This window comes from Oncorhynchus clarkii, chromosome 12 (assembly GCF_045791955.1).
Source record: "Oncorhynchus clarkii lewisi isolate Uvic-CL-2024 chromosome 12, UVic_Ocla_1.0, whole genome shotgun sequence".
NCBI classification, from domain to species: domain Eukaryota; kingdom Metazoa; phylum Chordata; class Actinopteri; order Salmoniformes; family Salmonidae; genus Oncorhynchus; species Oncorhynchus clarkii.
Window position 1 is genome coordinate 100663822 of NC_092158.1, and position 22124 is coordinate 100685945.

General features: G+C 39.2%; 1 protein-coding gene across 1 annotated transcript in view; it reads right to left on the reverse strand.

Moving 5' to 3' along the window:
- Positions 1–1822: 1822 nt before the first annotated feature.
- The window catches only part of LOC139421748 (NLR family CARD domain-containing protein 3-like), a 49587-nt gene continuing 29285 nt past the window's right edge, over positions 1823–22124 (reverse strand). The window contains exons 4-11 of the mRNA XM_071172866.1: positions 13864–13948; positions 13512–13734; positions 10891–12667; positions 7973–8146; positions 5289–5462; positions 3847–4020; positions 2756–2802; positions 1823–2383 (exon numbers count right to left, since the gene is read on the reverse strand). Coding sequence (XP_071028967.1) covers positions 1824–2383; positions 2756–2802; positions 3847–4020; positions 5289–5462; positions 7973–8146; positions 10891–12667; positions 13512–13734; positions 13864–13948 — 3214 coding nt within the window. The 3' untranslated portion in view covers position 1823. The remainder of the gene's footprint in view (positions 2384–2755; positions 2803–3846; positions 4021–5288; positions 5463–7972; positions 8147–10890; positions 12668–13511; positions 13735–13863; positions 13949–22124) is intronic.

The window sequence follows — 22124 nt, forward strand, 5'->3', positions numbered from 1 at the left end:
AAATGTTAAATCAATAAACAAACTGTTTTCACAATTAACAGCCTTTTCTTGTTTCAACCAGTCGCAGGTTAACATCAACCTGACAGAGGAAACGTTAAATCAATAAACAAACTGTTTTCACAATTAACAGCCTTTTCTTGTTTCAACCAGTCGCAGGTTAACATCAACCTGACAGAGGAAACGTTAAATCAATAAACAAACTGTTTTCACAATTAACAGCCTTTTCTTGTTTCAACCAGTCGCAGGTTAACATCAACCTGACAGAGGAAACGTTAAATCAATAAACAAACTGTTTTCACAATTAACAGCCTTTTCTTGTTTCAACCAGTCGCAGGTTAACATCAACCTGACAGAGGAAACGTTAAATCAATAAACAAACTGTTTTCACAATTAACAGGCCTTTTCTTGTTTCAACCAGTCGCAGGTTAACATCAACCTGACAGAGGAAACGTTAAATCAATAAACAAACTGTTTTCACAATTAACAGGCCTTTTCTTGTTTCAACCAGTCGCAGGTTAACATCAACCTGACAGAGGAAACGTTAAATTAATAAACAAACTGTTTTCACAATTAACAGCCTTTTCTTGTTTCAACCAGTCGCAGGTTAACATCAACCTGACAGAGGAAACGTTAAATCAATAAACAAACTGTTTTCACAATTAACAGCCTTTTCTTGTTTCAAGTCTGTTTTATTATGAAAATACAATATATCCTTGTATACTTGTACAACTATGGAGCGTATGTCCATATATAATTGTACAACTATGGAGCGTATGTCCAGATATAATTATATATAATTGTACAATTTGTTTTTCAACATAAAAGACAACAAATGATCACATTGTTAAAATACCAGTGTTATTGTAAGAGGTCCTCACTACTATATATATATATGCGTGTGTGTCCAATGTGTTTGTCCAGTGAGTGTGTGTTTGTCCAGTGTGTGTGTGTCCTGTGTGTGTGTGTCCACTGTGTGTGTTTGTCCAGTGTGTGTTTGTCCAGTGTGTGTTTCCACTGTGTTTGTGTGTGTGTTTGTTTGTCTAGTGTGTATGTGTGTGTTTGTCCAGTGTGTGTCTGTGAGTCCAGTGTGTGTGTCCAGCAGATGTGTGTCCAGTGTGTGTGTGTGTGTGTGTGTCCAGTGTGTGTGTGTTTGTGTGTGTGTGTGTTTGTCCAATGTGTGTCTGTGAGTCCAGTGTGTGTGTCCAGCAGATGTGTGTCCAGTGTGTGTGTGTGTGTGTGTGTCCAGTGTGTGTGTGTTTGTGTGTGTGTGTGTTTGTGTGTGAGTCTAGTGTGTGTGTGTGAGTCCAGTGTGTGTGTCCAGCAGATGTGTGTGTCCAGTGTCCAGTGTGTGTGTGTCCAGTGTGTGTGTGTTTGTGTGTGTGTGTGTTTGTGTGTGAGTCCAGTGTGTGTGTGTGAGTCCAGTGTGTGTGTCCAGCAGATGTGTGTCCAGTGTGTGTGTGTGTGTGTGTGTCCAGTGTGTGTGTGTCCAGTGTGTGTGTGTTTGTGTGTGTGTGTGTTTTTGTTTGTCCAGTGTGTGTGTGTGTGTTTGTCCAGTGTGTGTCCAGTGTGTGTGTGTAGCATGTGTGTGTCCAGTGTGTGTGTGTGTTTGTCCAGCATGTGTGTGTGTGTGTCCAGCGTGAGTGCGTGTGTGTCTGTGTCCAGTGTGTGTGTGTGTGTCCAGCGTGTGTGCGTGTCCAGCATGTGTGTGTGTGTGTGTCCAGCGTGTGTGTGTGTGTGTGTGTCAAGTGTGTGTCCAGCAGGTGTGTGTGTGTTTGTCCAGTGTGTGTGTGTGTGTGTGTGTGTGTGTGTCCAGTGTGTGTGTATCACTGACAGAGAGACATTGAGTCGCCTTCATCCCACCAAACCCTAAACCCTGGATAGAGGGGCTCAGTGAATGTGGAGGTGAATGTGTACAGGTGGGTCAGTGTATCAGAGGAGGCTCTATAGAAGGACAGAGTGCCGGCTGGCCAGTCCAGATACACTCCTACTCTGTGGGAGCTGGAGGAAGGGACGTCTATAGTAGTGAGATTATTATTGTGACAGGCAGTGTAACTGTTGTCAGAGCAGAACAGACTCCAGGACTTGTCATTGTATCCAATCAGACAGTCCTCAACCAATCCAAGACAACAGTCATCACCCCATCCTCTCCTGTTGATTCCTTTATATGTCACTCCTATAACAGCACCTCTCCCACTCCACTCTACCTCCCAGTAACAGCGCCCAGTCAGACCCTCTCTACACATCACCTGTTGCCAGCCCTCAAATCTCTCTGGGTGATCAGGATACGGCTGCTCCTCTCTCCTCCATGTCACCTTTCTGTTCTCCTCAGACAGAGAGAGGAGTCTGTTTACTGTGTTTGGGTCCAGTGTGAGATCACAGACATCTGATGGATGAAACCAGACACAATATTAGAAATCATCATCATTCACATTAGAATGTTAACTCACTTTTCACTAATTCATTTAATGTAGATGTTTCTAGGTATCAAAAGGAGAAGTTAAGGTAACTTGAGACTTGTTGAATGATCATATGTTATACTGTATGGTAATATAAAACACACTTATTCCCATTAATTACACACACACACACACACATTGTCAAGCAACTCTTTGTAAACGTTGGTGTCCCTGATTTCTGCTTCTGTAGAACTACAGCTGATATTTAATATGACCAAGTCAGTAATGATGGTGGTCTTTGACTTAACTTGAATTAAGACTTATTCTTAGTCATATTCTTCACAGCAGTCAACACTCACATTTTCTAAGTCCAGGTTTCATTGTGTTCTCTCCACCATGTTCCACACTGTAGTGGTAAGCAGAAGAACAGACAGTCATTGAGGGGTACACCTGAACTCACACAAACACACACACACACACACACACACACACACACACACACACACACACACACGTATATAGCATATATCAAGCGAATGTTTGTCTGTGTGTGTGTGTGTGTGTGTGTGTGTGTGTGTTTGTGTGAGTCCAGTGTGTGTGTGTGTGTGTCCTGTGTGTGTGTCCAGTTTGTCTGTGTGTGTGTATGTGTGTGTCCAGTGTGTGTGTTTGTCCAGTGTGTGTCTGTGTGTGTGTCCAGTGTGTGTGTGTCAGTGTGTGTGTGTCCAGTGTGTGTGTGTCCAGTGTGTGTGTTTGTCCATTGTGTTTCTGTGTGTGTGTCCAGTGTGTGTGTGTGTGTCAGTGCGTGTGTGTCAGTGTGTGTGTGTGTCAGTGTGTGTGTGTGTGTGTCCAGTGTGTGTGTGTGTGTGTGTCCAGTGTGTGTGTGTGTGTGTGTGTGAGTGTTTGTGTGTGTGTGTGAGTGTTTGTGTGTGTCCTGTGTCCAGTGTGTGTCCAGTGTGTGTGTGTCCAGTGTGTGTGTGTGTGTTTTTGTGTGTGAGTCCAGCGTGTGTGTGTCCTGTGTGTGTTTGTACAGTGTGTGTGTGTGAGTGTGTGTGAGTGTCCTGTGTGTGTGTGTGTGTGTGTGTGTGTGTGTCCTGTGTGTGTGTGTTTCCAATTTGTCTGTGTGTGTCCAGTGTGTGTGTGAGTGTTTGTGTGTTTGTCCAGTGTGTGTGTGAGTGTTTGTGTGTGTGTGAGTGTTTGTGGGTGTGTGAGTGTTTGTGTGTGTCCTGTGTTTGTCCAGTGTGTGTCCCCAGTGTGTGTGTCATTGAAAGATTTACACTGGACACACACACTGCACATACATTGGACCCACACATTGAACTCACACACACGCACACACACACACACTGAACTCACACACACAACTTTGTCCAAGTCGTGGTAAGAATGTTTTTAACTAGCCCGTTAAGTGAAACATGTCTGATATGAACATTGACATAAACCCTCTACATACTTGAGTTTCTCCAGTCTGCAGTGTGGATCCTCCAGTCCAGCAGAGAGCAGTCTGACTCCTGAGTCTCCTGGGTGATTGTAGCTCAGGTCCAGCTCTCTCAGGTGTGAGGGGTTTGACCTCAGAGCTGAGACCAGAGAAGCACAGCCTTCCTCTGTGACTAGACAGCCTGACAGCCTGCAAAGAGTCAAATCATATTAAAACCACACTGATATTCTTTGGTGGTGAAAATAGTGGCAGTATATTTTTTCAACATTTTCAGATATATCAGTGTCCTCAAACCTTCCATATCTATTTATAAATGAATGTATCATATTTAGAAATAACAAATGATCAAAGATAGAAACATGTATAGTACAAATATTATAGTAGACTGACCAGACCAGTTTAAAAAGCAGTATCAGTCAGAAGACAGACAGTGAGGTATCAGATTTAGATTGTATTGAGGATACAGTCCACACCATATCTATTTAGACAGTGAGGAATCAGATTTAGATTGTATTGAGTATACAGTCCACACCATATCTATTTAGACAGTGAGGTATCAGATTTAGATTGTATTGAGTATACAGTCCACACCATATCTATTTAGACAGTGAGGAATCAGATTTAGATTGTATTGAGTAAACAGTCCACACCATATCTATTTAGACAGTGAAACTGACATTTTAAATGTGTGTCTCTATACTCCAGCATTTTGGATTTCAGATCAAATGTTTCATATGAGGTGACAGTATATAATGTCACCTTTTATTTGAGGATATTTTAATACATATCTGTTTCAATGTTTAGAAAAATTAAAGCCTTTTATGTATCTAGTCCCTCATTTGAAGAAGTCATAAGTATTCTGACACTTAAAGTGTATTAAATTAGTCAAAAGTATATCTGGTCCCATATTCCTCGAACACCATGAGACATCAAGCCCTAAACAATAATAAATTAATCCTGATGATGCCTTGACTGAGAAAGATCATGAATGAATCATGAATAATAATGAGTGAGAAAGTTACAGAGGCTACAACAAAACATGCTAACCTCTCACCATTACCAATAACAGAGGCTACAAAAAAACATGCTAACCTCTCACCATTACCAATATCAGAGGCTACAACAACACATGCTAACCTCTCACCATTACCAATAACAGACACAACAAAACATGCTAACCTCTCACCATTACCAATAACAGAGGCTACAACAAAACATGCTAACCTCTCACCATCACCAATAACAGAGAAAATAAAACATGCTAACCTCTCACCATTACCATGTAGTTATTTAATATGAAACATTGTATCTCAAATCCTAAATGCTGGAGAAGAGCACCACATTTTAAACTGTAAGCTTCACTGTCCAAACACATATGGTGTGGACTATGTGTCTGGTAAACACATGTGGATCTGGTGAACAGTTATCACTTGTTGACCAACTACAGGAATACTGACCTCAGAGTCTCCAGTTTACAGTGGGGATTCCCCAGTCCAGCAGAGAGCAGCTTCACTCCTGAATCCTTCAGGTCATTGTTACTCAGATCCAGCTCTCTCAGGTGTGAGGGGTTTGACCTCAGAGCTGAGACCAGAGAAGCACAGCCTTCCTCTGTGACTAGACAGTCTGACAGCCTGCAAAGAGTCAAATCATATTAAAATCACACTGATATTCTTTGGTGGTGAAAATAGTGGCAGTATATTTTTTCAACATATTCAGATATATCAGTGTCCTGAAACCTTCCATATCTATTCATAAAATAGTGTATCATCATAAAAAATGACAAATGATCAAAGTATTGCCTGCAGATATAAACATGTATAGTACAAATATTATAGTAGACTGACCAGACCAGTTAAAAAATCAGAATCAGTCAGAAGACAGACAGTGAGGTATCAGATTTAGATTGTATTGAGTATACAGTCCACACCATATCTATTTAGACAGTGAGGAATCAGATTTAGATTGTATTGAGTATACAGTCCACACCATATCTATTTAGACAGTGAGGTATCAGATTTAGATTGTATTGAGTATACAGTCCACACCATATCTATTTTGACAGTGAGGAATCAGATTTAGATTGTATTGAGTATACAGTCCACAACATATCTATTTAGACAGTGAGGTATCAAATTTAGATTGTATTGAGTATACAGTCCACACCATATCTATTTTGACAGTGAGGAATCAGATTTAGATTGTATTGAGTATACAGTCCACACCATATCTATTTAGACAGTGAGGAATCAGATTTAGATTGTATTGAGTATACAGTCCACACCATATCTATTTAGACAGTGAAGCTAACATTTTAAATGTGTCTCTATTCTCCAACAATTTGGATTTGAGATCAAATGTTTCATATGACGTGACAGTTTATAATGTCACCTTTAATTTGAGGATATTTTAAGACATATCTGTTTCACCATTAAAAATGAAAACACTTTATATTTCCAGTCTCCCCATTAGAAGAAGACATAAGTAATCTGACCAATTCACTCATTGTGTATTAAAATAGTCAAAAGTTTAGTATTTGGTCGTAAACTCGTTGGTTGCATTTGCAGTTTGTTTTGGTTGTGTTTTGCCCAATAATAAAATGGTGGATGATGAGTGGAGTACTTTTCTGTCTAAGAGAGTAGATAACATGTTTCTAAACAATAATAAATTAATCCTGATGATGCCATGATTAAGAAAAATCATGAAAGAATCATGAATAATAATGAGTGAGAAAGTTACAGAGGCTACAACAAAGCATGCTAACCTCTCACCATTACCAATAACAGAGGCTACAACACAACATGCTAACCTCTCACCATTACCAATAACAGAGGCTACAACACAACATGCTAACCTCTCACCATTACCAATAACAGAGGCTACAACAAAATGTACTAACCTCTCACCATTACCAATAACAGAGACTACAACAAAACATGCTAACCTCTCACCATTACCAATAACAGAGGCTACAACAAAACATGCTAACCTCTCACCATTACCAATAACAGAGGCTACAACAAAACATGCTAACCTCTCACCATTACCAATAACAGAGGCTACAACAAAACATGCTAACCTCTCACCATTACCAATAACAGAGGCTAAAACAAAACATACTAACCTCTCACCATTACCAATAACAGAGGCTACAACAAAACATGCTAACCTCTCACCATCACCAATAACAGAGGCTACAACAAAACATGCTAACCTCTCACCATCACCAATAACAGAGGATACAACAAAACATACTAACCTCTCACCATTACCAATAACAGAGGATACAACAAAACATGCTAACCTCTCACCATTACCAATAACAGAGGATGCAACAAAACATACTAACCTCTCACCATTACCAATAACAGAGACTACAACAAAACATACTAACCTCTCACCATTACCAATAACAGAGGATGCAACAAAACATACTAACCTCTCACCATTACCAATAACAGAGACTACAACAAAACATGCAAACCTCTCACCATTACCAATAACAGAGACTACAACAAAACATACTAACCTCTCACCATCACCAATAACAGAGGATGCAACAAAACATACTAACCTCTCACCATTACCAATAACAGAGACTACAACAAAACATGCTAACCTCTCACCATTACCAATAACAGAGACTACAACAAAACATACTAACCTCTCACCATCACCAATAACAGAGGCTACAACAAAACATACTAACCTCTCACCATTACCAATAACAGAGGATACAACAAAACATGCTAACCTCTCACCATTACCAATAACAGAGGATGCAACAAAACATACTAACCTCTCACCATTACCAATAACAGAGACTACAACAAAACATACTAACCTCTCACCATTACCAATAACAGAGGCTACAACAAAACATGCTAACCTCTCACCATTACCGATAACAGAGGCTACAACAAACCATGCTAACCTCTCACCTTTACCCTCAAATAAAAGGTGACATTCTGTACTGTCACTTAATATGAAACATTATATCTCAAATCCAAAATGCTGGAGCACCACATTTAAAACTGTAAGCTTCACTGTCCAAACACATATGGTGTGGACTATGTCTGTCTGGTAAACACATGTGGATCTGGTGAACAGTTATCACTTGTTGACCAACTACAGGAATACTGACCTCAGAGTCTCCAGTTTACAGTGGGGATTCCCCAGTCCAGCAGAGAGCAGCTTCACTCCTGAATCCTTCAGGTCATTGTTACTCAGATCCAGCTCTCTCAGGTGTGAGGTGTTTGACCTCAGAGCTGAGACCAGAGAAGCACAGCCTTCCTCTGTGACTAGACAGCCTGACAGCCTGCAAAGAGTCAAATCATATTAAAATCACACTGATATTCTTTGGTGGTGAAAATAGTGGCAGTATATTTTTTCAACATATTCAGATATATCTGTGTCCTGAAACCTTCTATATCTATTCATAAAATAGTGTATAATCATAAAAAATGACAAATGATCAAAGTATTGCCTGCAGATAGAAACATGTACAAATATTATAGTAGACTGACCAGACCAGTTTAAAAAGCAGTATCAGTCAGAAGACAGACAGTGAGGTATCAGATTTAGATTGTATTGAGTATACAGTCCACACCATATCTATTTAGACAGTGAGGTATCAGATTTAGATTGTATTGAGTATACAGTCCACACCATATCTATTTAGACAGTGAGGTATCAGATTTAGATTGTATTGAGTATACAGTCCACACTATATCTATTTAGACAGGGAGGTATCAGATTTAGATTGTATTGAGTATACAGTCCACACCATATCTATTTAGACAGTGAAGCTAACATTTCAAATGTGGCTCTATTCTCCAACATTTTGGATTTGAGGTCTACAACAAAACATGCTAACGTCTCACTATTACCAATAACAGAGGGGTTATGATCTTTGTTCTTCTGTAACTTTCTCATTCATCATCATTCACGATTCATTCATGATTATTCATAATCATGGTAGCATCAACATGAATGTAGAAGTGTTCAGAAACATCTTCAATTCTTACTGACAATACAAGTGAAGTGACTCCAAAATGACAGGACATTATTCACCATTCAGTTTCTATAAGGAAAACATCTAAAACACAACCAAGACAAACTGCAAATTAATTCAACAAGTTAGTAGAATCACAAGATTGATGTAATCACTGCAGGCATGGAATATGGGACCAAATACTAAACTTATGGCAAGTTAATACACTATAAGTGAATGTGTGAGAGTAATTGTGACTTTTTCAAATGGGAGAACTACATATATTAAGTGCTTTCATATCTGATAATACTGACCTTAGAGTCTCCAGTTTACAGTGGGGATTCCCCAGTCCAGCAGAGAGCAGCTTCACTCCTGAATCCTTCAGGTCATTGTTACTCAGATCCAGCTCTCTCAGGTGTGAGGGGTTTGACCTCAGAGCTGAGACCAGAGAAGCACAGCCTTCCTCTGTGATTCCACAGCCTGACAGCCTGACAAAGAGATCATCATGACTTCACAAACACACTGTTAATTTAACACCAGTAGTGTAGAAGGACAATGGCAGATGCATTTGGTTTATTCTCTCAAACATATAGATTCATCTTCCGTCTCCTAGAATTGTATGGTCATTATGTTATACTAATGTGAAAATCAATGCATTTATTCAATATGTTTTTCAAAATAATATATTATACATATTATAATACATACAGTGCCTTGCGAAAGTATTCGGCCCCCTTGAACTTTGCGACCTTTTGCCACATTTCAGGCTTCAAACATAAAGATATAAAACTGTATTTTTTTGTGAATAATCAACAACAAGTGGGACACAAGCCGGATTTGGATACAAAAATATTTCCCAAGCTTTAAACATCCCAAGGAGCACTGTGCAAGCGATAATATTGAAATGGAAGGAGTATCAGACCACTGCAAATCTACCAAGACCTGGCCGTCCCTCTAAACTTTCAGCTCATACAAGGAGAAGACTGATCAGAGATGCAGCCAAGAGGCCCATGATCACTCTGGATGAACTGCAGAGATCTACAGCTGAGGTGGGAGACTCTGTCCATAGGACAACAATCAGTCGTATATTGCACAAATCTGGCCTTTATGGAAGAGTGGCAAGAAGAAAGCCATTTCTTAAAGATATCCATAAAAAGTGTCGTTTAAAGTTTGCCACAAGCCACCTGGGAGACACACCAAACATGTGGAAGAAGGTGCTCTGGTCAGATGAAACCAAAATGGAACTTTTTGGCAACAATGCAAAACGTTATGTTTGGCGTAAAAGCAACACAGCTGAACACACCATCCCCACTGTCAAACATGGTGGTGGCAGCATCATGGTTTGGGCCTGCTTTTCTTCAGCAGGGACAGGGAAGATGGTTAAAATTGATGGGAAGATGGATGGAGCCAAATACAGGACCATTCTGGAAGAAAACATGATGGAGTCTGCAAAAGACCTGAGACTGGGACGGAGATTGGTCTTCCAAAAAGACAATGATCCAAAACATAAAGCAAAATCTACAATGGAATGGTTCAAAAATAAACATATCCAGGTGTTAGAATGGCCAAGTCAAAGTCCAGACCTGAATCCAATCGAGAATCTGTGGAAAGAACTGAAAACTGTTGTTCACAAATGCTCGCCATCCAACCTCACTGAGCTCGAGCTGTTTTGCAAGGAGGAATGGGAAAAAATGTCAGTCTCTCGATGTGCAAAACTGATAGAGACATACCCCAAGCGACTTACAGCTGTAATCGCAGCAAAAGGTGGCGCTACAAAGTATTAACTTAAGGGGGCTGAATAATTTTGCACGCCCAATTTTTCAGTTTTTGATTTGTTAAAAAAGTTTGAAATATCCAATAAAGGTTGTTCCACTTCATGATTGTGTCCCACTTGTTGTTGATTCTTCACAAAAAAATACAGTTTTATATCTTTATGTTTGAAGCCTGAAATGTGGCAAAAGGTCGCAAAGTTCAAGGGGGCCGAATACTTTCGCAAGGCACTGTATTTTTCTCTAAACTGAATATTGCTTCCTGATGATTAGTTCTTATATGTCATTTTATTTACTCACAGAACAACTCTGGAGGCTTTGACCACTGGCAGCAGCCTCAGAAGACCTTCCTCTGATCTGGAGTATTTCTTCAGGTCAAACACGTCCAGATCCTTTTCTGAAGTCAGCAACACAAAGACCAGAGCTGACCACTGTGCAGGTGACAGTTCTTCTTCGGAGAGACTTCCTGAGCTCAGGTATCTTTGGATCTCCTCCACTAGGGAATGGTCATTCAGTTCATTCAGACAGTGGAACAGATTGATGCTCCTCTCTGGAGAGGGAGAGGGATTCTCCCTGATCTTCTCCTTGATGTACTTGACTGTTCCTTCATGGCTCTGTGAGCTGCTTCTTGTCTTTGTCAGTAGACCTCGTAAATGCTTCTGATTGGACTCCAGTGAGAGGCCCAGAAGGAAGCGGAGGAAAAGGTCCAGGTTTCCCGTCTCACTTTGTAAGGCTTCATCCACAGCACTCTTGTAGAAAGTAACTTCAGGTTTGTCTTTTGTTTGCAGTTTGTTCATTAGATTCTCATTGTTGTTGATGAATGAGAGGAACACATATACAGCAGCCAGAAACTCCTGAATGCTCAGATGTACGAAGCAGTACACCGTGTCCTGGTACAGCCCACATTCCTCTTTAAAGAGCTGTGTGCACAATCCTGAGTACACTGAGGCTTCATTAACATCAATGCCAGCCTCTTTCAGGTCTTCTTCATAGAAAATCAGATTGCCTTTCACAAGCTGTTGAAAAGCCAGTTTTCCCAGTGACAGAATGCTCTCTTTATTCCAGTGTGGACCTGTCTCTTCTTTCCCAAGATACTTTTCATTCTTCTGTTTGGTATGAAACTCCACAAGGTGTGTGTACATCTCAGTCAGAGTCTTGGGCATCTCTTCTCTCTTATGTTTCAGCATGTGTTCAAGGACTGTTGCAGAAATCCAACAGAAGACTGGAATGTGGCACATGATGTGAAGGCTCCTTGATGTCTTTATGTGTGAGATGATTCTGCTGGCCAGGTCCTCATCACTGAATCTCTTCCTGAAGTACTCCTCCTTCTGTGGGTCATTGAACCCTCGTACCTCTGTCACCTGGTCAACACACCCTGAAGGGATCTTATTGGCTGCTGCAGGTCGGGTAGTTATCCAGATGAGAGCAGAGGGAAGCAGATGTCCCTTGATGAGATTTGTCAGCAGAACATCTATTGAGGTTGACTCTGTGACGTCCCAACAGATCTTGTTCTTCTGGAAGTCTAGGGGCAGTCGGCACTCATCCAGACCATCAAAGATGAACAGAACTTTGTACTTGTTGTAGTTGGAGATTCCTGATTGTTTGGTTTCCATTGAGAAGTGATTGAGAAGTTTAATGAAAGTGTGTTTGTCCCCTTTCATCAAATTCAGCTCCCGGAAAGGGAATGAAAATACAAATTGGACATCCTGATTTGCTTTTCCTTCAGCCCAGTCCAGAATGAACTTCTGCACAGAGACTGTTTTTCCAATGCCAGCGACTCCCTTTGTCATCACAGTTCTGATAGGTTTGTCTTGTCCAGTTAAGGGTTTGAAGATGTCGTTACATTTTATTGCAGTCTCTGGTCTTGCTTGTTTTCTGGTTGTTGTCTCAATCTGTCTCAGCTCATGTTCATTATTGACCTCTCCTGTTCCACCCTCTGTGATGTAGAGCTCTGTGTAGATCTTATTGAGAAGTGTTGGGTTTCCTTGTTTAGCGATCCCCTCAAATACGCATTGAAACTTCTTCTTTAGATTAGATTTGAGTTCACGTTGGCAAATCACAGCGAGCTCATCTGAATCTAGAAATAACACAGAGGATATTAATATTACATCTGTTTTAATGTCTACAGTATTGTAGGACTGTTATAAAGTTATATAAAGTTTTACATTATAATAATTTATTCTCTTAACTGACTGTATAAATGTGACTGGTGTGACTGATTATATTATTATTGGTATTATTATTTTTTTAATTTACTCCTTTTTCTCCCCAATTCCAATTGTGTTAGTAGCTACTATCTTGTCTCATCGCTACAACTCCCGTACGTGCTCGGGAGAGACGAAGGTTGAAAGTCATGCGTCCTCCGATACAAACCCAAACCCAACCTAACCGCACTGCCGTACTGCTTAACACAGCGCGCATCCAAACTGGAAGCCAGCCGCACCAATGTGTCGGAGGAAACACTGTGCACCTGGCAACCTTGGTTAGCGCGCACTGCGCCCGGCCCGCCACAGGAGTCGCTGGTGCACGATGAGACAAGGACATCCCTACCAACCCGGACGACGCTAGGCCAATTGTGCATCGCCCCATGGACCTCACGGTCGCGGCCGGTTACGACAGAGCCTGGGTGCGAGCCCAGAGTCTCTGATGGCACAGCTGGAGCTGCAGTACAGCGCCCTTAACCACTGCGCCACCCGGGAGGCCTCATTGATGGTATTATTAATGTTGTCTCTCTCTCTCCCTCTCTCTCTCTCTCTAAATTAATCACCACAACACGTCCCTGCTGCTACTTGATGAGGTCACTAGGTGTTGTGTTAAGGCTGCTACTATATCATTGAGTTACACAGCTACTTTAGCTGTACTTTAGCTACAGCTTTTAAATGTTATAAAACAGCATTCAACATGAGGCAGACAGATCTTACATTTCTCCAGTGTGTCAGCAAGCTCCTTCTGGTTCATTTTCCTCAGGATGTGCAGTGTGATCTTCAGAGCCCCCTCTCTGGCAGTGCTCTCCTGCTTCTTATCTTCAGCATCCACCACTTCCTGCTTCTGACTCTCAAAGCCTTCTGGGAGTTCTGGACTAAGAATCCTCTTGAACATCTTCAGCTCGTTCTTCACAAATGTCATAATTTTCTCTTCAAGCAACTGAAATAAATAAAGTAAATAAGTTAAGCAAGAGAATAAATGCTTTCTCATTAACACATTAATGAATGATTGACAGATCAACTTTACTTGAGGTAAACAAAAACAAATGTACATAACAGGACCACATACACTGAATATGGAGGCCAGGTCTGTTTGATGACTCTGGGAAGACTGACCACTGAGATACTCTGACTCTGATCTCTGCTGTTGGTTTCTGTGGACAAAACATGAGATTACATCTCCTCATCCAGGGAGTACACACACACACACACACACACACACACACACACACACACACACACACACACACACACACACACACACAAAGGGAGGGAGGGAATGTTGTGTTTGTTTAATATTGTTTTAGGACTATGAAAATGGACAAAAGGATGAGACTATGGATTATGAAAACAACAACAATAAATGGGAAAGTGGGAGAGTAGAAATGACTAGAGACAGTGTTGTTTAACTCACTGACCACGACCCATGAGTTCTTCTTACCTTTGTTCAGTAGAAAAGTCTCCCTTTCTAAACACTATAGGACGATCCATAGACCAGTCACTCTTCATGGACACACAGCTGGGAACAGGGGAGGCTGGTCTCTCCTGATTGATTGGGCTTCAACACAACAGAGACAAACATTACATCTCTCATCTACTCTGAGCTCAGATGGGGAAACATAAGAAGAGTTTCATTCCAAAACGCTATATCTCACTTTTCGGAAGTGTTTGTAAATTAGCTTTTATTGTTTAAAGGAATTAGGAAAGAGATTGGTGTGTTTTATCACTATCTAATTATGGCATTGGGTTGTTCAATGACAGACATGTATTTGTTTAAAATCTATCACTATCAATTCAAAGAGACAAATAATCATGTGGTTTTGCTGAATGCTAAATATCTGCCTCACTCTCAAATGTTTCTGGCCGGCTCGATTCGGTCTCATTTAGCAACATTTGAAATGTTGTTTTCCAGATTGGATAAAAGTCGAGACTGAGGGCTAGATAATGCTATATCAGACACTACAGATGAGGAACAATGGGAAAGTCATTCTGCTTTGAACGTTGATAAACTTGTAACCTCACTTTTGAGAAAATGTCCGTTGAAAGTTTTGGTATCTACTGGAGAGCTCTTCTTTGTCTACAGGGCTGCTACTTTGGCAGATAATGTCACCCATCTAAATAAATAGTTAAAAATATATATATTTAACCAAATGTATGGTGTTTTTGGTTTGTCAGTTGCATTGTTTGTTATACTATACATTGTTATTTTATTGTTGTTAGTGGGAAAATGAACTAGAAAATGTTATATTTCGCAATTCTGAGTAATTACTACTTTAGTAAGGAAATACACATTATTCAGTACTACTGCAGTTGCTATATAATTCCAATAGATGGCAGCATAAGGCCACAAAATACATTTCAGAAGATCAGTTTCTCCCTGGATACACCACCACTCCCCTCACAGGAAAACTCCTGTGTGCTTCTTCCTGTCCCTTTCCACACTGCTAACACAAGAGGGCTTCTTCCTGTCCCTTTCCACACTGCTAACACAAGAGGGCTTCTTCCTGTCCCTTTCCACACTGCTAACACAAGAGGGCTTCTTCCTGTCCCTTTCCACACTGCTAACACAAGAGGGCTTCTTCCTGTCCCTTTCCACACTGCTAACACAAGAGGGCTTCTTCCTGTCCCTTTCCACACTGCTAACACAAGAGGGCTTCTTCCTGTCCCTTTCCAAACTGCTAACACAAGAGGGCTTCTTCCTGTCCCTTTCCACACTGCTAACACAATAGGGCTTCTTCCTGTCCCTTTCCACACTGCTAACACAATAGGGCTTCTTCCTGTCCCTTTCCACACTGCTAACACAAGAGGAAGGACTGAAAAAGCATTTAACAGATTACTGTGAAGTAATATAATTATGATTCATGTTTATTATTACCTGTTTTTATGCTCATGTTTTGAATTATTGTTATACTTCATTACTATAATGATTATTAATAAGCCTGAACATTAATTCAGTCACTTCTTGCTGAGAAAAACGTATTTTCCATTTCATTGTCAAATTCATCAACCAGCAGAGACCCACTCTGCCTTCTCACTACAGCCCCACTAAAAAGGTTGTGTCGTCAGCAGCAGCGAGCATCCTTCCTTCTCGCGAAAGTGAGGGCCATGTTGAAGTAAATTTACTAAACGCGAGGGATTCATGATGTACTTTATTGGTGTCTTCTCTATTCCGAGGCTGTTTTGTCCCAATATGAGATATTAAGTAAGAACATATTTTATAATGCATCTAAGGTTGAGGTTGATATACTATATATATATATACTATATACTAAGGTTGAGGTTGAGGTTGAGGTTGATATACTATATATATATACTATATACTAAGGTTGAGGTTGATATACTATATATATATATATATACTATATACTAAGGTTGAGGTTGAGGTTGAGGTTGATATACTATATATATGTATACTATATACTAAGGTTGAGGTTGAGGTTGATATACTATATATATATACTATATACTAAGGTTGAGGTTGAGGTTGAGGTTGATATACTATATATATGTATACTATATACTAAGGTTGAGGTTGAGGTTGATATACTATATATATATACTATATACTAAGGTTGAGGTTGAGGTTGAGGTTGATATACTATATATATATATACTATATACTAAGGTTGAGGTTGAGGTTGAGGTTGATATACTATATATATATATATATATATATATACTATATACTAAGGTTGAGGTTGAGGTTGAGGTTGATATACTATATATATATATATACTATATACTAAGGTTGAGCTTGATATACTATATATATATATACTATATACTAAGGTTGAGGTTGAGGTTGAGGTTGATATACTATATATATATACTATATACTAAGGTTGAGCTTGATATACTATATATATATATACTATATACTAAGGTTGAGGTTGAGGTTGAGGTTGATATACTATATATATATACTATATACTAAGGTTGAGCTTGATATACTATATATATATACTATATACTAAGGTTGAGGTTGATATACTATATATATATATACTATATACTAAGGTTGAGGTTGAGGTTGAGGTTGATATACTATATATATATATACTATATACTAAGGTTGAGCTTGATATACTATATATATATCTACTATATACTAAGGTTGAGGTTGATATACTATATATATATACTATATACTAAGGTTGAGGTTGATATACTATATATATATACTATATACTAAGGTTGAGGTTGAGGTTGATATACTATATATATATATACTATATACCAAGGTTGTATACTAAGGTTGAGGTTGATATACTATATAGATATACTATATACTAAGGTTGAGCTTGATATACTATATATATATATATACTATATACTAAGGTTGAGGTTGATATACTATATATATATACTATATACTAAGGTTGTATACTAAGGTTGAGGTTGAGGTTGATATACTAAGGTTGAGGTTGAGGTTGATATACTATATATATATATATATATACTATATACTAAGGTTGTATACTAAGGTTGAGGTTGGTATACTATATATATATATATATATATATACTATATACTAAGGTTGTATACTAAGGTTGAGGTTGAGGTTGTATTCTAAGGTTGAGGTTGAGGTTGTATACTAAGGTTGAGGTTGAGGTTGTATTCTAAGGTTGAGGTTGAGGTTGTATACTAAGGTTGAGGTTGAGGTTGAGGTTGATATACTATATATATATTTTATACTAAGGTTGTATACTAAGGTTGAGGTTGAGGTTCTGACTAGTGATTATTTACCCGAGGTTCAATACCTGCTATAGTCACTTTTTTTCTCTCCCAAAAGCAACACAGCCCTAATAGGAGATATACAGCTAACTAAAGTAATGAGTGACCATTTTAGAAAATCATGGGACATGTAGTCTGTGGTTGCATGCTATTTTATGTCCATCATATTGCTGCTTGTAGCCTGTAACTGATGCTTCGTGGTCTTATGTCTACAGGAAATATTTAGCAATTAAACGTAATTAATTCACGGACAGACATTGGTGGGGCAGCTGAGAAATAAAGTGTATTTTTCTGGTTAATTCCTTAGGTTAGATTCAAACCTGCCCCACCTATCCCACGCCAATTGCTAGACTTTCACATAGAGGTTACTTTGTCACCCAGTTCAAACCACATATGAAAAATACGTGGCTTGTTGATCAAGTGTTCTGCCTTGCAATAATAAATATAATAAAATAACAAAACAAAAACACTAAAATGCTGAGACAGGTTTTGATGAACAAAATAATCTAAATGCTATTTAGTACCATAATGGTATTTACTAACATAATATTATTACTAATATAGTTTGTAAAAGTTTTCTAGCTAACCTACCCTAGAATTAGGGTTAAAGCTAAAATAGGTAATAAATAATATAATAATAATAATAATAAGTCACTGTTTGTTAAGGTAGTTATAGACAGTACAGAAACACAAGGCCATGTCTCACAATAATATAATAATAATAGATTATACCTAGGGTTAGGGCTAAAATAGGTAAGGTTAGAGTTTCTCTATAACACTTTGTGACATCTGCTGATGTAAAAAGGGCTTTATAAATACATTTGATTGATTGTTAAGTTTGGGGATTTTAAGGCAAAAACTGTATGGGTTTATAGCTCTCTTGCTCCTCCCTGTGGCCTTCTGTGGGTACTACATAACTCATTCACAACACCTGCTAGGCTCATAATCTGAGGTAGCAACTGCGTCAGATCTACAAATCAATGAGCTACACCTGTCCATTTGTTTTCTAACTCAGTGAAACTGTGCAGCTTTCACTCAATCCGATGTCTACGAACAAAGATTTCAATGCATATCAAATTACCCAGCAGCCATTTAGAAACAAAATGTTGTCAGAAAATGTATAATCTTCTGTTAAAAATGTATTCTGTCTGTTTTATATTCGGCCACATCTTGAAAAAGAGGACTGTAATAATAGTAATAATAATTTGATAAAGATATACCCATCTAAAATCTATTAACTGATTATCTGAGAACAGTAATATTTAAGGTAACCATAAGCAACCATTTCTGATGAAAAAACAACTGTGAACATTTTGGAAATGAACAAATATAAATTATTTCAAAAAGTGTTATCTCACCTGTTAGCTTTGGTGTGATGTTCCCCAGAGAGACGACTTTTAGAGGCAGGGACCCCCTCTCTCTCCCCAGAGAGGCTCATTTTAGAGGCAGGGACCCCCTCCTTACTCTCTCCAGAGAGGCTCATTTTAGAGGCAGGTACCCCCTCCTTACTCTCCCCAGAGAGACTCATTTTAGAGGCAGGGCCCCCCTCCTTTCTCTCCCCAGAGAGTCTCATTTTAGAGCACTGACCCCTAAACAGAGATCCAACAAGTTGGTTGTGGTTAACACAGTGACAACTAAACAGAGATCCAACATGTTGGTTGTGGTTAACACAGTGACAACTAAACAGAGATCCAACATGTTGGTTGTGGTTAACACAGTGACAACTAAACAGAGATCCAACATGTTGGTTGTGGTTAACACAGTGACAACTAAACAGAGATCCAACATGTTGGTTGTGGTTAACATCATTTATTTTATTCATTATCTCTTTGAGAAATAAAACATTTACTAACAGACATAGAAACAGTCAGGTGATTTAGTGCATCACATGAACATGTAGCTGTGACATTTAATCTCCATGGTAACTGTCAATAATAATAATAATAAGTCACTGTTTGTTAAGGTAGTTATAGACAGTACAGCAATAATAATAATAATAAGTCACTGTTTGTTAAGGTAGTTCTAGACAGTACAGCAACAACAATAATAATAATAATAATAATAATAATAATAATAATAAGTCACTATTTGTTAAGGTAGTTCTAGACAGTACAGCAACAATAATAATAATAATAATAATAATAATAATAATAATAAGTCACTATTTGTTAAGGTAGTTCTAGACAGTACAGCAACAATATTAACAATAATAATAATAATAATAATAATAAGTCACTGTTTGTTAAGGTAGTTATAGACAGTACAGCAACAATAATAATAATAATAATAATAATAAGTCACTGTTTGTTAAGGTAGTTCTAGACCAGGGGTGTCAAAGTCAAATGGACGGAGGGCCAAATAAAAAAATCAGCTACAAGACGAGGGCCGGACTGTTCGAATGTTCATTGAAAAATTTTTAAATGACGCATATAGTCTAGTGAACCTAATTGAACCTACTGAAAACCTAACAAATATATTACAATATGATCAGATAAATAAAGCAATATTTTCTTATGGCTCTGTCAGTAATCTTTAATTTTCAACAGACACAAAAGACAAATTTCCTTTATATAAATATCCCCATAACATGAACATTAAATGAAAGAAACCGGTATTCAAGGCACCATCAGTAGACTATATTTTCTATTTTAGCAAAAGTGGGCTAAATTTACTTCAAAGAAAAAACAATAATAGCAATTTTCTATCATCCACTCAACTGAAATATTTTTAAAATATAATTGGATTGAAATACAAAAAAATAAAGTGCAAAAATCTATTAATCAAAAACAACACTTTGTTTAAGGAGAAGTAACATGCAGTGAAAACAAATATTAAATTTTAACTTTTAAACTTGAACTGAGTAAAAACTCTAAATATGTGATTGCACAGTAATGTTCACTTGTTTGAGGTTGAGGGTGATACTTGGTGGTGTCCCATCTTTTCCACAAGTTCATCAATGTTCGGGGTAAGGCTCTGAGCTGAAGAAATCCTCAGAATTGAGTGGAGGTGTTCAGCAGTAAGTCGACTTCTGTGTGATGTTTTGTTCAGGTTCATCAAAGAAAACAGTTGTTCACACAGGTATGTGCTGCCAAACATAGACAACGTTTGAGCAGCCTGGATGCGCAGCTGGGGCATTGTGCCGGGGAGGAAACGGGCGAACTCCGCAGCACCCACTGCCGCATATTTTGCCCTCAGTGCATCATTGCATTGGAGGTCAATCAACTCCATTTGGAGGTTTGGTGGTGAGCTTTCCACGTCAACAGCAAATGGGTTACCGAGCAGTTCCAACCTGCTTTTTTGTGCTTCAAAGTCAGCAAATCGGCGTCGAAAGTCAGCGGCAAGCATACCTATTTTATCAGCCAACTGTGTGCTCGGGAACGCACTGGTAGAGAGCTTCTCTTTCATGGTCTGGCAGCTGGGAAAGTGGCTCAAATTTTCTTTCCGCATCTGCGTCTCCCACAGAGTCAGTTTGGTTTTAAATGCCTTCACTGTACTGTACATATCAGAGATGACACGATCCCGACCCTGCAGCTGCAAGTTTATTGCATTCAGATGACTCGTAATGTCACACAGAAAAGCCATTTCACACAGAAACATTTCGTCTCAGAGTTGTGTTGTGTCTTTCCCTTTGCTGTCCAAGAACAGACAAATCTCCTCACGAAGCTCGAAACATCTTTGAAGCACCTTTCCCTGGCTTAGCCATCGCACCTCTGTGTGATAAGGCAAATCACCATGCTCCGTTTCTAACTCCGTCAGAAATGCCTTGAACTGGCGGTGATTCAAACCTTTGGCTCTGATAAAGTTAACTGTGCGCGTGATGATGCTCATTACATGCTCCATTTTCAAGGCTTTACCGCACAACGCTTCCTGGTGTATGATACAATGATAAGCTGTCAGCTCACCTGTCGCGTTTTCCTCTTGCATCTTTTCCCGTATCTTCGCCACCAGTCCGCTCCTGTGTCCACACATCGCAGGTGCTCCGTCGGTTGTCAAACCCACGAGTTTTTCCCAAGGCAGCTCCATCTCATTTACACATCTTGACACCTCTTCATACAAATCATGCCCCGTAGTTGTGCCATGCATAGGACGTAAAGCCAAAAACTCCTCTGTCACGCTTAGGTTGGAGTCCACTCCGCGGATGAAAATTGACAACTGGGCAATGTCAGAAATGTCGGTGCTCTCATCCACAGCCAAGGAATATGCAATAAAATCTTTTCCCTTTTTCACAAGCTGCTCTTTTAGATTGATGGACAACTGGTCTACTCTCTCGGCAATGGTGTTTCTGCTCAGACTCACATTTAAAAAGAGTTGCCTTTTTTCTGGGCAAACTTCGTCACAAACTTTAATCATGCAGTTTTTGATGAAATCCCCCTCCGTAAATGGCCGGGCTGATTTAGCGATCTCTTCTGCCAAAATAAAACTGGCCTTGACAGTTGCGTCCGCGTGTGTGTCCGCGTGTTTCGTTTCATAATGTCGTCTCAGATTATACTCTTTCAGTACCGCCACACTTTCTCCACACAGAAGACACACAGGTTTTCCAGCTACCTTCGTGAACATATACTCCGACTCCCACCTTGTTTGAAACCCCCGGTTCTC